This window comes from Zalophus californianus, chromosome 4 (genome assembly GCF_009762305.2).
Source record: "Zalophus californianus isolate mZalCal1 chromosome 4, mZalCal1.pri.v2, whole genome shotgun sequence".
Taxonomy (NCBI): Eukaryota; Metazoa; Chordata; class Mammalia; order Carnivora; family Otariidae; genus Zalophus; species Zalophus californianus.
This window is the reverse complement of record NC_045598.1, coordinates 93,828,622-93,841,460: the sequence shown is the minus strand read 5'-3', so window position 1 is coordinate 93,841,460 and position 12,839 is coordinate 93,828,622. Positions and strand designations below refer to the sequence as shown.

The 12,839-nt window shown below is 41.9% G+C and overlaps 1 protein-coding gene and 1 pseudogene across 3 annotated transcripts; one reads left to right on the top strand and one right to left on the bottom strand.

Annotated features, from left to right (window-relative positions):
• Window positions 1–417: 417 nt before the first annotated feature.
• LOC113909751 lies at window positions 418–1,204 on the top strand (annotated as a pseudogene). The gene has a single exon (XR_003515802.1). The product of XR_003515802.1 is annotated as a leucine-rich repeat-containing protein 57-like (transcript).
• A 6,952-nt stretch (window positions 1,205–8,156) lies between these two features.
• Window positions 8,157–9,245, bottom strand: LOC113939265 (UV excision repair protein RAD23 homolog A-like). 2 transcript variants are annotated; one of them, XM_027625054.2, is made up of 2 exons: window positions 8,437–9,245; window positions 8,157–8,271 (listed from the first exon to the last, which is right to left on the bottom strand). In XM_027625054.2, the coding sequence occupies exons 1-2, from the start codon at window positions 9,243–9,245 to the stop codon at window positions 8,157–8,159; spliced, it is 924 nt and encodes a 307-aa protein (XP_027480855.2). The 2 variants fall into 2 exon arrangements, with proteins under 2 accessions (XP_027480855.2, XP_027480846.2); XM_027625045.2 differs by having other exon boundaries at window positions 8,157–9,245.
• Between the last annotated feature and the right edge of the window lie 3,594 nt (window positions 9,246–12,839).

Below are 12,839 nucleotides of genomic sequence, written 5' to 3'. Positions count from 1 at the left end.
AAATACATGGAGGCTAAAGAGCATCCTACTAAAGAATGAATGGGTCAACCAGGAAATTAAAGAATTAAAAAAATTCATGGAAACCAATGAAAATGAAAACACAACTGTTCAAAATCTTTGGGATGCAGTAAAGGCAGTCCTGAGAGGAAAGTATATAGCAATACAAGCCTTTCTCAAGAAACAAGAAAGGTCTCAAGTACACAACCTAACCCTACACCTAAAGGAGCTAGAGAAAAAAACAGCAAATAAAGCCTAAACCCAGCAGGAGAAGAGAAATAATAAAGATCAGAGCAGAAATCAATGAAATAGAAACCAAAAGAACAATAGAACAGATCAACAAAACTAGGAGCTGATTCTTTGAAAGAATTAACCAGATTGATAAATCCCTGGCCAGACTTATCAAAAAGAAAAGAGAGAGCATGGGCTGCGGGTCTTCCCTTGCTTAGCCGGCTGTGAGCTGAGGGGGACCTGAGCCGCGGCCCTAGAATGGGAAACAGTGCCCTCCGCGCTCATGTGGAAACCGCGCAGAAAACTGGTGTCTTTCAGCTTAAGGACTGTGGGCTGACTGAGTTCCCCTCAGAGTTGCAGAAGCTGACCAGCAATCTAAGGACCATCGACCTGTCCAACAACAAGATTGAGAGCCTACCGCCTATGATTATAGGAAAGTTCACTCTGCTGAAGAGCCTCTCCTTGAACAACAACAAACTGACTATTCTTCCTGAGGAGTTATGCAATCTGAAAAAACTAGAGATGCTAAGCCTAAACAACAATCACTTGAGAGAGCTACCATCTACCTTTGGGCAACTGGCAGCCCTCAAGACCCTGAGTCTCTCTGGGAACCAGCTACAAGCACTACCACCACAGCTCTGTAGCCTACGGCACTTGGATGTGGTGAATCTCTCCAAGAACCAGATTCGGAGCATACCTTACATAGTGGGGGGAGCTGCAGGTCATCGAACTCAATCTCAGCCAGAACCAGATATCTCAGATCTCAGTAAAGATACCTTGCTGTCCTCGCCTTAAAGTTCTTTGCCTGGAAGAGAACTGTCTTGAGCTCAGCATGCTGCCACAGAGCATTCTCAGTGATTCCCAGATCTGTCTGCTTGCTGTGGAAGGCAACCTTTTTGAAATAAAGAAACTTCGAGAACTGGAAGAATATGATAAGTACATGGAGAGGTTCACAGCCACTAAGAAGTTTGCATGATGTTCTCCAGGAACACGGGAACCTTACAGGACACTGACATGGAATCTCTTGCAATCTGGCTGAATCAAAGGCTCCTGTTGTTGTCAAGGATTATCTGCAGTAAGGAGATGATACTCCCGCAGATATTTCAATGATCTTTTCCCTTTCCAGGCCTCGTCTTAAGCAAGCTAAAAAATCAAGGGACAGTTAGAGTCCTCCATTTTGAGTCATGGATAAGGGTAAAGGACAGTGTTGATCATCAAAACCATCATTAGTCTGGCTTTAAGAAAAACAGTAGCTCATTGCTATTTATACAATGAAGGGATGCTGCTTGGTCACAGAATCACTCCGTATCACAGCTTGAAATTTCATGTTTAGTTTCAGTGTATGAACTTGCATAAAGTCAGTTGCCATTCCATCTGCATTAACATTTCATATTTTTATGAAATATAGTTTGTGAGAGGCTACTATGGTTAATCTAGGATTTATGATTTTATTTCAGTCCATCAGTTCAATTGCAGTGTGTATACTTGGAATTTAGAATGTACATAAATATGTGACTGTCTTGATTAAAAGTGTATTTTGTCAGAGAAGCACCAACACCACACTAAGAGATGTTCCCCAAGGCTGCAGTAGCAAATTTTTTACTATTGCATGTGCCTTACTGGTAGAGGGCTCTGAAGACCAAAAACCATATATGCAAAATTTGTAAGATACAAAGGGTTGTAATAATCAAGATTTTCCTGAAGCTTTGTTAGAAATAATGTCTTACTTCTGGTAATCCTTTTCCCTTTTTGCATTTATAATTCTACTAATCAAATTACCTATCCAAAAACTACGGCTACAATATTTTAAAACAACCTATGTTTATAAAGTTTATTCTCTGGATGAGAGAATATACTAAATAAAGAATTTTTAATGAAAAAAAAGAAAAGAGAAATGACCCAAATCAACAAAATCATGAATGAAAGAGGAGAGATCACAACCAACACCAAAGAAGTACAAACAATTATAAGAACATATTATGAGCAACTCTATGCCAGCAAATTAGATAATCTGGAAGACATGGATGCATTCCTAGAGATGTATCAACTACCAAAATTGAACCAGGAAGAAATAGAAAACCTGAACAGACCTATAACCACTAAGGAAATTGAAGCAGTCATCAAAAATCTCCCAACAAACAAAAGCCCAGGGCCAGATGGCTTCCCAGGGGAATTCTACCAAACATTTAAAGAAGAATTAATACCTATTCTCCTGAAACTGTTCCAAAAAATAGAAATGGAAGGAAAACTTCCAAACTCATTTTATGAGGCCACCATTACCTTGATCCCCAAACCAGACAAAGACCCATCAAAAAGGAGAATTACAGACCAATATCCTTGATGAACATGGATGCAAAAATTCTCACCAAAATACTAGCCAATAGGATCCAACAGTCCATTAAAAGGATTATTCACCACGACCAAGTGGGATTTATCCCTGGGCTGCAAGGTTGGTTCAACATCCGCAAATCAGTCAATGTGATACAATACATTAACAAAAGAAAGAGCAAGAATCATATGATCCTCTCAATAGATGCAGAAAAAGCATTTGACAAAGTACAGCATCCTTTCTTGATCAAAACTCTTCAGACTATAGGGACAGAGGGTACATACCTCAATATCATAAAAGCCATCTATGAAAAACCTACAGCGAATATCATTCTCAATGGGGAAAAGCTGAGAGGTTTCCCCCTAAGGTCAGGAACGCGGCAGGGATGTCCACTCTCACCACTGCTATTCAACATAGTATTAGAAGTCCTAGCCACAGCAATCAGACAACAAAAAGAAATCAAAGGCATCCAAATCGGCAAAGAGGAAGTCAAATTCTCACTCTTTGCAGATGATATGATACTTTATGTGGAAAACCCAAAAGACTCCACCCCAAAACTGCTAGAACTCATCCAGGAATTCAGTCAAGTAGCAGGCTATAAAATCAATGCACAGAAATCAGTGGCATTCCTATACACCAACAACAAGACAGAAAAGAGACAAATCAAGGAGTCGATCCCATTCACAATTGCACCCAAAACCATAAGATACCTAGGAATAAATTTAACCAAAGAGGCAAAGGATCTGTACTCAGAAAACTATAAAATACTCAGGAAAGAAATTGAAGAAGACACAAAGAAATGGCAAAACGTTCCATGCTCATGGATTGGAAGAACCAACATTGTGAAGATGTCAATGCTACCTAGAGCAATCTACACATTCAATGCAATCCCCATCAAAATACCATCCACTTTTTTCAAAGAAATGGAACAAATAAACCTAAAATTTGTATGGAACCAGAAGAGACCCCGAATAGCCAGAGGAATGTTGAAAAAGAAAAGCAAAGCTGGCGGCATCACAATTCCGGACTTCCAGCTCTATTACAAAGCTGTCATCATCAAGACAGTATGGTACTGGCACAAAAACAGACACATAGATCAATGGAACAGAATCGAGAGCCCAGAAATGGACCCTCAACTCTATGATCAACTTATCTTTGACAAAGCAGGAAAGAATGTCTAGTGGAAAAAAGACAGTCTCTTCAACAAATGGTGTTGGGAAAATTGGACAGCCACATGCAGAAGAATGAAACTGGACCATTTCCTTACACCACACACAAAAATAGGCTCCAAATGGTTGAAAGACCTAAACGTGAGACAGGAGTCCATCCAAATCCTAAAGGAGAACACAGGTAGCAACCTCTTCGACCTCAGCCGCAGCAACTTCTTCCTAGAAACATCACCAAAGGCACAGGAAGCCAGGGCAAAAATGAACTATTGGGATTTCATCAAGATAAAAAGCTTTTGCACAGCAAAAGAAACAGTCCACAAAACCAAAAGGCAACCGACAGAATGGGAGAAAATATTTGCAAATGACATATCAGATAAAGGGCTAGTATCCAAAATCTATAAAGAACTTATCAAACTCAACACCCAAAGAACAAATAATCCAATCAAGAAATGGGCAGAAGACATGAACAGACATTTTTCCAAAGAAGACATCCAAATGGCCAACAGGCACATGAAAAAGTGCTCAACATCGCTCGGCATCAGGGAAATCCAAATCAAAACCTCCATGAGATACCACCTCACACCCGTCAGAATGGCTAAAATTAACAAGTCAGGGAACGACAGATGTTGGCGGGGATGTGGAGAAAGGGGAACCCTCCTACACTGTTGGTGGGAATGCAAGCTGGTGCAACCCCTCTGGAAAACAGTATGGAGGTTCCTCAAACAGTTGAAATTAGATCTACCATTCGATCCAGCAATTGCACTACTGGGTATTTACCCCAAAGATACAAATGTAGGGACCCGAAGGGGTATGTGCACCCCAATGTTTATAGCAGCAATGTCCACAATAGCCAAACTGTGGAAAGAGCCAAGATGTCCATCGACAGATGAATGGATAAAGAAGATGTGGTATATATACACAATGGAATATTATGCAGCCATCAAAAGGAATGAGATCTTGCCATTTGCAACGATGTGGATAGAACTGGAGGGTGTTATGCTGAGTACAATAAGTCAATCAGAGAAAGACATGTATCATATGACCTCACTGATATGAGGAATTCTTAATCTCAGGAACAAACTGAGGGTTGCTGGAGTGGTCGGGGGGGGGAGGGATGGGGTGGCTGGGTGATGGACATTGGGGAAGATATGTGCTACGGTGAGTGCTGTGAATTGTGTAAGACTGTTGAATCACAGATCTGTACTTCTGAAACAAATAACGCAACATATTTTAAGAAAAAAGAAAAAGATGAAGATAGCAGGAGAGGAAGAATGAAGGGGAGTAAGTCAGAGGGGGAGACGAACCAGGAGAGATGATGGACTCTGAAAAACAAACTGAGGTTTCTGGAGGGGAGGAAGGTAGGGGGATGGGTTAGCCTGGTGATGGGTATTGAGGAGGGCACATTCTGCATGGAGCACTGGGTGTTATGAACAAACAATGAATCATGTAACAGTACACCAAAACAAATTATGTAATGTATGGTGATTAACATAACAATAAAAAAATTAAAAAAAAAAGAAATTAGTGGCATTCCTATACACCAACAACAAGACAGAAGAGAGAGAAATTAAGGAGTCGATCCCATTTACAATTGCACCCAAAACCATAAGATACCTAGGAATAAATCTAACCAAACAGGCAAAGGACCTGTACTCGGAAAACTATAAAATACTCATGAAAGAAATTGAGGAAGACATAAAGAAATGGAAAAACGTTCCATGCTCATGGATTGGAAGAACAAACATTGTGAAGATGTCAATGCTACCTAGAGAAATCTACACATTCAATGCAATCCCCATCAAAATACCACCCACTTTTTTCAAAGAAATGGAACAAAGAACACTAAAATTTGTATGGAACCAGAAAAGACCCCGAATAGCCAGAGGAATGTTGAAAAGGGAAAGCAAAGCTGGTGGCATCACAATTCCAGACTTCCAGCTCTATTACAAAGCTGTCATCATCAAGACAGTATGGTACTGGCACAAAAACAGACACACAGATTAATGGAACAGAATAGAGAGCCCAGAAATGGACCCTCAACTCTATGGTCAACTAATCTTTGACAAAGCAGGAAAGAATGTCGAATGGAAAAAAGACAGTCTCTTCAACAAGTGGTGTTGGGAAAATCGGACAGCCACATGCAGAAGAATGAAACTGGACCATTTCCTTACACCACACACAAAAATAGACTCCAAATGGTTGAAAGACCTAAATGTGAGACAGGAGTCCATCAAAATCCTAAAGGAGAACACAGGCAGCAACCTCTTCGACCTCAGCCACAGCAACTTCTTCCTAGACACATCGCCAAAGGCAAGGGAAGCAAGGGCAAAAATGAACTATTGGGATTTCATCAAGATAAAAAGCTTTTGCATAGCAAAAGAAACAGTCAACAAAACCAAAAGACAACTGACAGAATGGGAGAAGATATTTGCAAATGACATATCAGATAAAGGGCTAGTATCCAAAATCTATAAAGAACTTATCAAACTCAACACCCAAAGAACAAATGATCCAATCAAGAAGTGGGCAGAAGACATGGAACAGACATTTTTCCAAAGAAGACATTCAAATGGCCAACAGACACATGAAAAAGTGCTCAACATCGCTCGGCATCAGGGAAATCCAAATCAAAACCTCAATGAGATACCACCTCACACCAGTCAGAATGGCTAAAATTAACAAGTCAGGAAATGACAGATGCTGGCGGGGATGTGAAGAAAGGGGAACCTCCTACACTGTTGGTGGGAATGTGAGCTGGTGCAACCCCTCTGGAAAACAGTATGGAGGTTCCTCAAACAGTTGAAAATAGAGCTACCATACGATCCAGCAATTGCACTACTGGGTATTTACCACAAAGATACAAATGTAGGGATCCGAAGGGGTACATGCCCCCCAATGTTTATAGCAGAAATGTCCACAATAGCCAAACTGTGGAAAGAGCCAAGATGCCCATTGACAGATGAATGGATAAAGAAGAGGTGGTATATATACACAATGGAATATTATGCAGCCAACAAAAGGAATGAGATCTTGCCATTTGCAAGAACGTGGATGGAACTGGAGGGTGTTATGCTGAGTGAAATAAGTCAATCAGAGAAAGACATGTATCATATGACCTCACTGATATGAGGAATTCTTAATCTCAGGAAACAAACTGAGGGTTGCTGGAGTGCTGGGGGGTGGGTAGGATGGGATGGCTGGGTGATAGACATTGGGGAGGGTATGTGCTATGGTGAGCGCTGTGAATTGTGCAAGACTGTTGAATCACAGATCTGTACCTCTGAAACAAATAATGCGATATATGCCAAGAAAAAAAAAGAAGATAGCAGGAGGGGAAGAATGAAGGGGGGTAAATCGGAGGGGGAGACGAACCATGAGAGATGATGGACTCTGAAAAACAAACAGGGTTCTAGAGGGGAGGGGGGTGAGGGGACGGGTTAGCCTGGTGATGGGTATTAAAGAGGGCACATTCTGCGTGGAGCACTGGGTGTTATGCACAAACAATGAATCATGGAACACTACATCAAAAACTAATGATGTAATGTATGGTGATTAACATAACAATAAAAAAGAGGGTTCCCCTTTCTCTGCATCCTCAACAACATATGCCATTTCCTCACTTGTTAATTTTAGCCATTCTGGTGTGAGATTGTATCTCATTGAGGTTTTGATTTGTATTTCCCTGATGCTGAGTGATTTTGAGCATTTTTTCATGTGTCTGTTGGCCATTTGGATGTCTTCTTTGGAGAAATGTCTGTTCATGTCTTCTGCCCATTTCTTTCTTTTTTTTTTTTTTTTTTGGCTTTTAAAACTTTATTCACTTCAAAACTTTTATCAGAGACACAGTTCTGTCCTGGGGTTGGGGGGCGTGGCCTTGACCTCCAGAGCAGCTCTGGCGTGACGCCCTCCCCAGGCCTCCTCCTCTCCCACGAAGGGATGCAGGCCAGGCTGGGGTGGGGAGGGTCCTTGAGCCTCTGAGTGCTTACCCCCAGATGGAAAGGTTGGGGCACTCCAATGGAGGATCAAAGTTTGGGGCTCCAGATTCCCCTCACCCTGGAAGAAGGTGGGGGGAGGTCTCAGGGGCTCTTCAGGGGGAGGGGGAAGCAAGCAGCCACCTCTGCATCTGGCTGCAGGGAGCTGGGACAGAGGCCAAGACGGGCCCATCTGTCACCTCCAGTCCTGCCAGTTTCTTAGAGCAGGCAGGGCTGGGGTGGGGGATGGGGGACAGCTGTCTGGCCTAGGTCTTCTCAGGCCAAGATGGGAATGGGGTCCACTTGAGGAGGGTGGGAAATCAGGGTGGTTTTTTTTAAGGTTTTTGATTTTTTCCCCACTTCTTAAATAAACATGAATATATATATATTTTTTTCTTTTATAAAACTTTTGTGGAGTTGGGGGGTGGGGAGGTTGGGGGACGGCCTGGCCTCGCTGCATCACTCGTCATCAAAGTTCTGACTCAGAAGGAAGTTGGCAGCCAAGTTCTCGTTTTTTTCATAAGCGAAGTAGGCCTGGATCACCAAGCTCTCTGGGAAGCTCAGGGCTTTCAACCTCTCTACTGCTTCTTTCTCCTGCAGCGTCACCTGGATGTAGTTCATCTGCGGAGCCTCCTCACCTATGGCGCCCACCTCACCCTCCACATCAGAGATGTCTGCCAGCTCCCCGGGGGGCTCCTTGAGCATCTGGATGAACTGCTCCTGGTGTCGACTAATTTGCTGGAAAAGCTGAGGATTCTCTTGGCCCAGCTGCTGGAGCAGGGCAGGCAACAGTGCCAGGTTCTGCTGAATCACCTGCCGCATGTTCTGGAACTGGGGCTGGTCCCGCAGGAACTCCAGGGGGTTCTCTCCTCCTTCTGTGGCTGGCTGCTCAGACACCTGGCTCTCCTGGACAGAACCATGTTCTGGCTCGGGGCTCCCAGGAATTCCCGTGAGTAGATACTCCACGGCTCGGTGGGGGTTGTTGTAGCTGGCTCTCAGGGTGGCCACGACCCGCTCCTGTTCATAGCCCATGGACATGATCTCTGTCAGCATTGTCTCATACTCAGAACCAGTCACTAGCGTGGATGCCACGTCTTCCTCTCGCCCGCTGCTACCTGAAGAGGGAACAGAGCCTGACACGGACTCTGGGGATGTCGTGGGGACTGATTCCTCCAATGGGCTCTTGTCCTCTCTGGCAGTAGGTGGGGGATGGGACATGCCTGAGGCAGGGGCCGGAGGAAAGGATGTGGAGGACTCTGGGGCAGCAGTGGGTGAGGCCTCTGGGGGTACTGAGGTGCCTGGGCTAGTTTTGGCCTTGGTCACCATAACGACCACAAAGTTCTTCTCATCAATGCGATAGTCCCTGATGGGCACGTCATCACTCAGGATCTTGCCAGCATAAATGGCTTTCTGTCCAGCCACAGGGAAGGCATCACGACCCTTCTTAGCTTCTATCTTTTCCTTTAGCACCTTCACCGTCTTGTCAGGCTCCATGCGGATTTTGAAGGTCTGCTGGTGCAGCATTTTGAGCGTGATGGTGACGGCCATTGGCGGGGCCGGAGCCATGCCGCAGCCCAGGGATCCTCACACAACATGTAACTCACACGGCCGCCATCTTAGCGCCCAGCCGGGCCGCGAGGCCTTCTGCCCATTTTTTGATTTGATTATTTGTTCTTTGGGTGTTGAGTTTGATAAGTTCTTTATAGATTTTGGATACCAGCCCTTTATCTGATATGTCATTTGCAAATATCTTCTCCCATTCTCTCGGTTGTCTTTTGGTTTTGTTGACTGTTTCCTTTGCTGTGCAAAAGCTTTTATCTTGATGAAGTCCCAATATTTCATTTCTGCCTTTGTTTCCCTTGCCTTTGGTAATGTGTCTAGCAAGAAGTTGCTGCAACTGAGGTCGAAGAGGTTGCTGCCTGTGTTCTCCTCTAGGATTTTGATGGATTCCTGTCTCACATCTTTCATCCATTTTGAGCCTATTTTTTGTGTATGGTGTAAGGAAATGGTCCAGTTTCATTCTTCTGCATGTGGCTGTCCGATTTTCCCAACACATTTTTTAAAGAGGCTGTCTTTTTTCCACTGGACATTCTTCCTTGCTTTGTCAAAGATTAGTTGACCATAGAGTTGAGGGTCCATTTCTGGGCTCTCGATTCTGTTCCATTGATCTGTGTGTCTGTTTTTGTGCCAGTACCGTACTGTCTTGATGATGACAGCTTTGTAATAGAGCTTGAAGTCCGGAATTGTGATGCCACCAGTTTTGGTTTTCTTTTATAACATTCCTTTGGCTATTCGGGGTCTTTTCTGGTTCCATACAAATTTTAGGATTATTTGTTCCAGTTCTGTGACAATAGTTGATGGTATTTTGATGGGGATTGCATTGAATGTGTAGATTGCTCTAGGTAGCATGGACATTTTAACAATATTTGTTCTTCCAGTCCATGAGCATGGAACGTTTTTCCATTTCTTTTTGTCTTCCTCAATTTCTTTCATGAGTGTTCTATAGTTTTCTGAGTAAAGATCCTTTGCCTCTTTGGTTAGGTTTATTCCTAGGTATCTTATGGTTTGGGGTGCAATTTTAAATGGGATTGACTCTTTACTTTCTCTTTCTTCTGTCTCATTGTGTATAGAAATGCAACTGATTTCTGTGCATTGATTTTATATCCTGCCATTTTGCTGAATTCCTATATGAGTTCTTGCAATTTTGTGGTGGAGTCTTTTGGGTTTTCCACACAGAATATCATGGCATTTGTGAAGAGTGAGAGTGTGACTTCTTCTTTGCTGATTTGGATGCCTTTATTTCTTTTTGTTGTCTGATTGCTGAGGCTAGGACTTCTAATACTATGTTGAATAATAGTGGTGAGAGAGGACATCCCTGTTGTGTTCCTGACCTTAGGGGAAAAGCGCTCAGTTTTTCCCAATTGAGAATGATTTTCGCAGTGGGCTTTTCATAGATGGCTTTTATGATATCGAGGTATGTTCCTCTATCCCTATGCTGTGGAGAATTTTAATCAAGAAAGGATGCTGTAAAAAAGAAGAAGATAGCAGGAGGGGAAGAATGAAGTGGGGGAAATTGGAGGGGGAGACGAACCATGAGAGACGATGGACTCTGAAAAATGGGGAGAGGGGTGGGAGGATGGGTTAGCCTGGTGATGGGTATTAAAGAGGGCACGCTCTGCATGGAGCAATGGGTGTTATGCACAAACAATGAATCATGGAACACTACATCAAAAACTAATGATGTAATGTATGGTGATTAACATCACAATAAAAAATTTTTAAAAAAAGAAACGATGCTGTATTTTGTCAAATGCTTTCTCTGCGTCAATTGAGGGAATCATATGTTTCTTGTCTTTTCTTCTATTAATGTTATGTATCATGTTGTCTTTTCTTTTATTAATGTGATCAAGCATGTTGATTGATTTGTAAATGTTGAACCACCCTTTGCAGCCCAGGAATAAATCCCACTTGGTCGTGGTGAATAATCCTTTTAATGTACTGTCAGATCCTCTTGGCTAGTATCTTGGTGAGAATTTTGGCATCCATGTTCATAAGGGATATTGGTTTATAATTCTCTTTTTTGGTGGGGTCTTTGGTTTGGGGATCAAGGTAATGCTGGCCTCATAGAACGAGTTTGGAAGTTTTCCTTCCATTTCTATTTTTTGAAACAGCTTCAGTAGAATAGTTGTTAATTCTTTTTTAAATGTTTGGTAGAATTTCCCTGGGAAGCCATCTGGCCCTGGACCCTTGTTTGTTGGGAGATTTTTTTTATTACTGCTTCAATTTCCTTGCTGGTTATGGGTTTTCTATTTCTTATATTTCTTCTTCTTATCAGGTTTTCTATTTCTTCCTTTTCAGTTTTAGTAGTTTATACATCTGTAGGAATGCATCCATTTCTTCCAGATTGTCTAATTTGTTGGCATATAGTTACTCATATAGTTACTCATATGTTCTTATAAGTGTTTGTATTTCTTCGGTATTGGTTGTGATCTTTCCTCTTTCATTCATGATTTTATTTATTTGGGTCCTTTCTCTTTTCTTTTTGAGAAGTCACCAGGGGTTCATTGATCTTATTCTTTCAAAGAACCAGCTCCTAGTTTCATTGATCTGTTCTACTGTTCTTTTGGTTTCTATTTCATTGATTTCTGCTCTAATCTTTATTCTCTTCTCCTGCTTGGTTTAGCTTTATTTGCTGTTCTTTCTCCAGCTCGAGACCTTTCTTGTTTCTTGAGAAAGGCTTGTTTTGCTAATACTTCCCTCTTAGGACTGCCTTTGCTGCATCCCAAAGGTTTTGAACAGTTGTGTTTTCATTTTCACTTGTTTCCATGGATTTTTTTAATTCTTCTTTAATTTCCTGATTGACCCATTCATTCTTTATAGTAGGATGCTCTTTAACCTCCATGTGTTTGAGTTCTTTCCAAATTTCCTCTTGTGATGAGTACAAGTTTCAAAGCATTGTGGTCTGAAAATATGCAGTGAATAATCCCAATATTTTGGTATCAGTTGAGACCTGATTTGTGACCCAGTATGTGATCTATTCTGGAGAATGTTCCATGTGCACTCGAGAAGAATGTGTATTTTGTTGCTTTAGGATGGAATGCTCTGAATATATCTGTGAAGTCCATCTGGTCCAGTGTGTCATTTAAAGTCCTTGTTTCCTTGTTGTCTTTTGCTTAGATGATCTGTCCATTGCATGAGTGGGGTGTTAAAGTCCCCTACTATTATTGTATCATTATCAATGTATTTCTTTAATATTGTTATTAATTGGTTTATATAACTGGCTGCTCCCATGTTAGGGGTATAAATATTTACAATTGTTAGATCTCTTGTTGAATAGACCCTTTAATTATGATATAATATCCTACCTCATCTTTTATTACAGTCTTTGGTTTAAAATCTAATTTGTCTGATAGAAGGATTGCTACCCCAGCTTTCTTTTAATGTCCATTAGTATGACAAATGGTTTTCCACCCTCTCACTTTCAATCTGGGGGTGTCTTTGGGTCTAAAATGAGTTTCTTGCAGACAGCATACTGATGGGTCTTGCTTTTTTACTCATTCTGATACTGTGTCTTTTGACTGGGGCATTTAGCCCATTTACATTCAGAGTAACTATTGAAAGATATGAATTTAGTGCCATTGT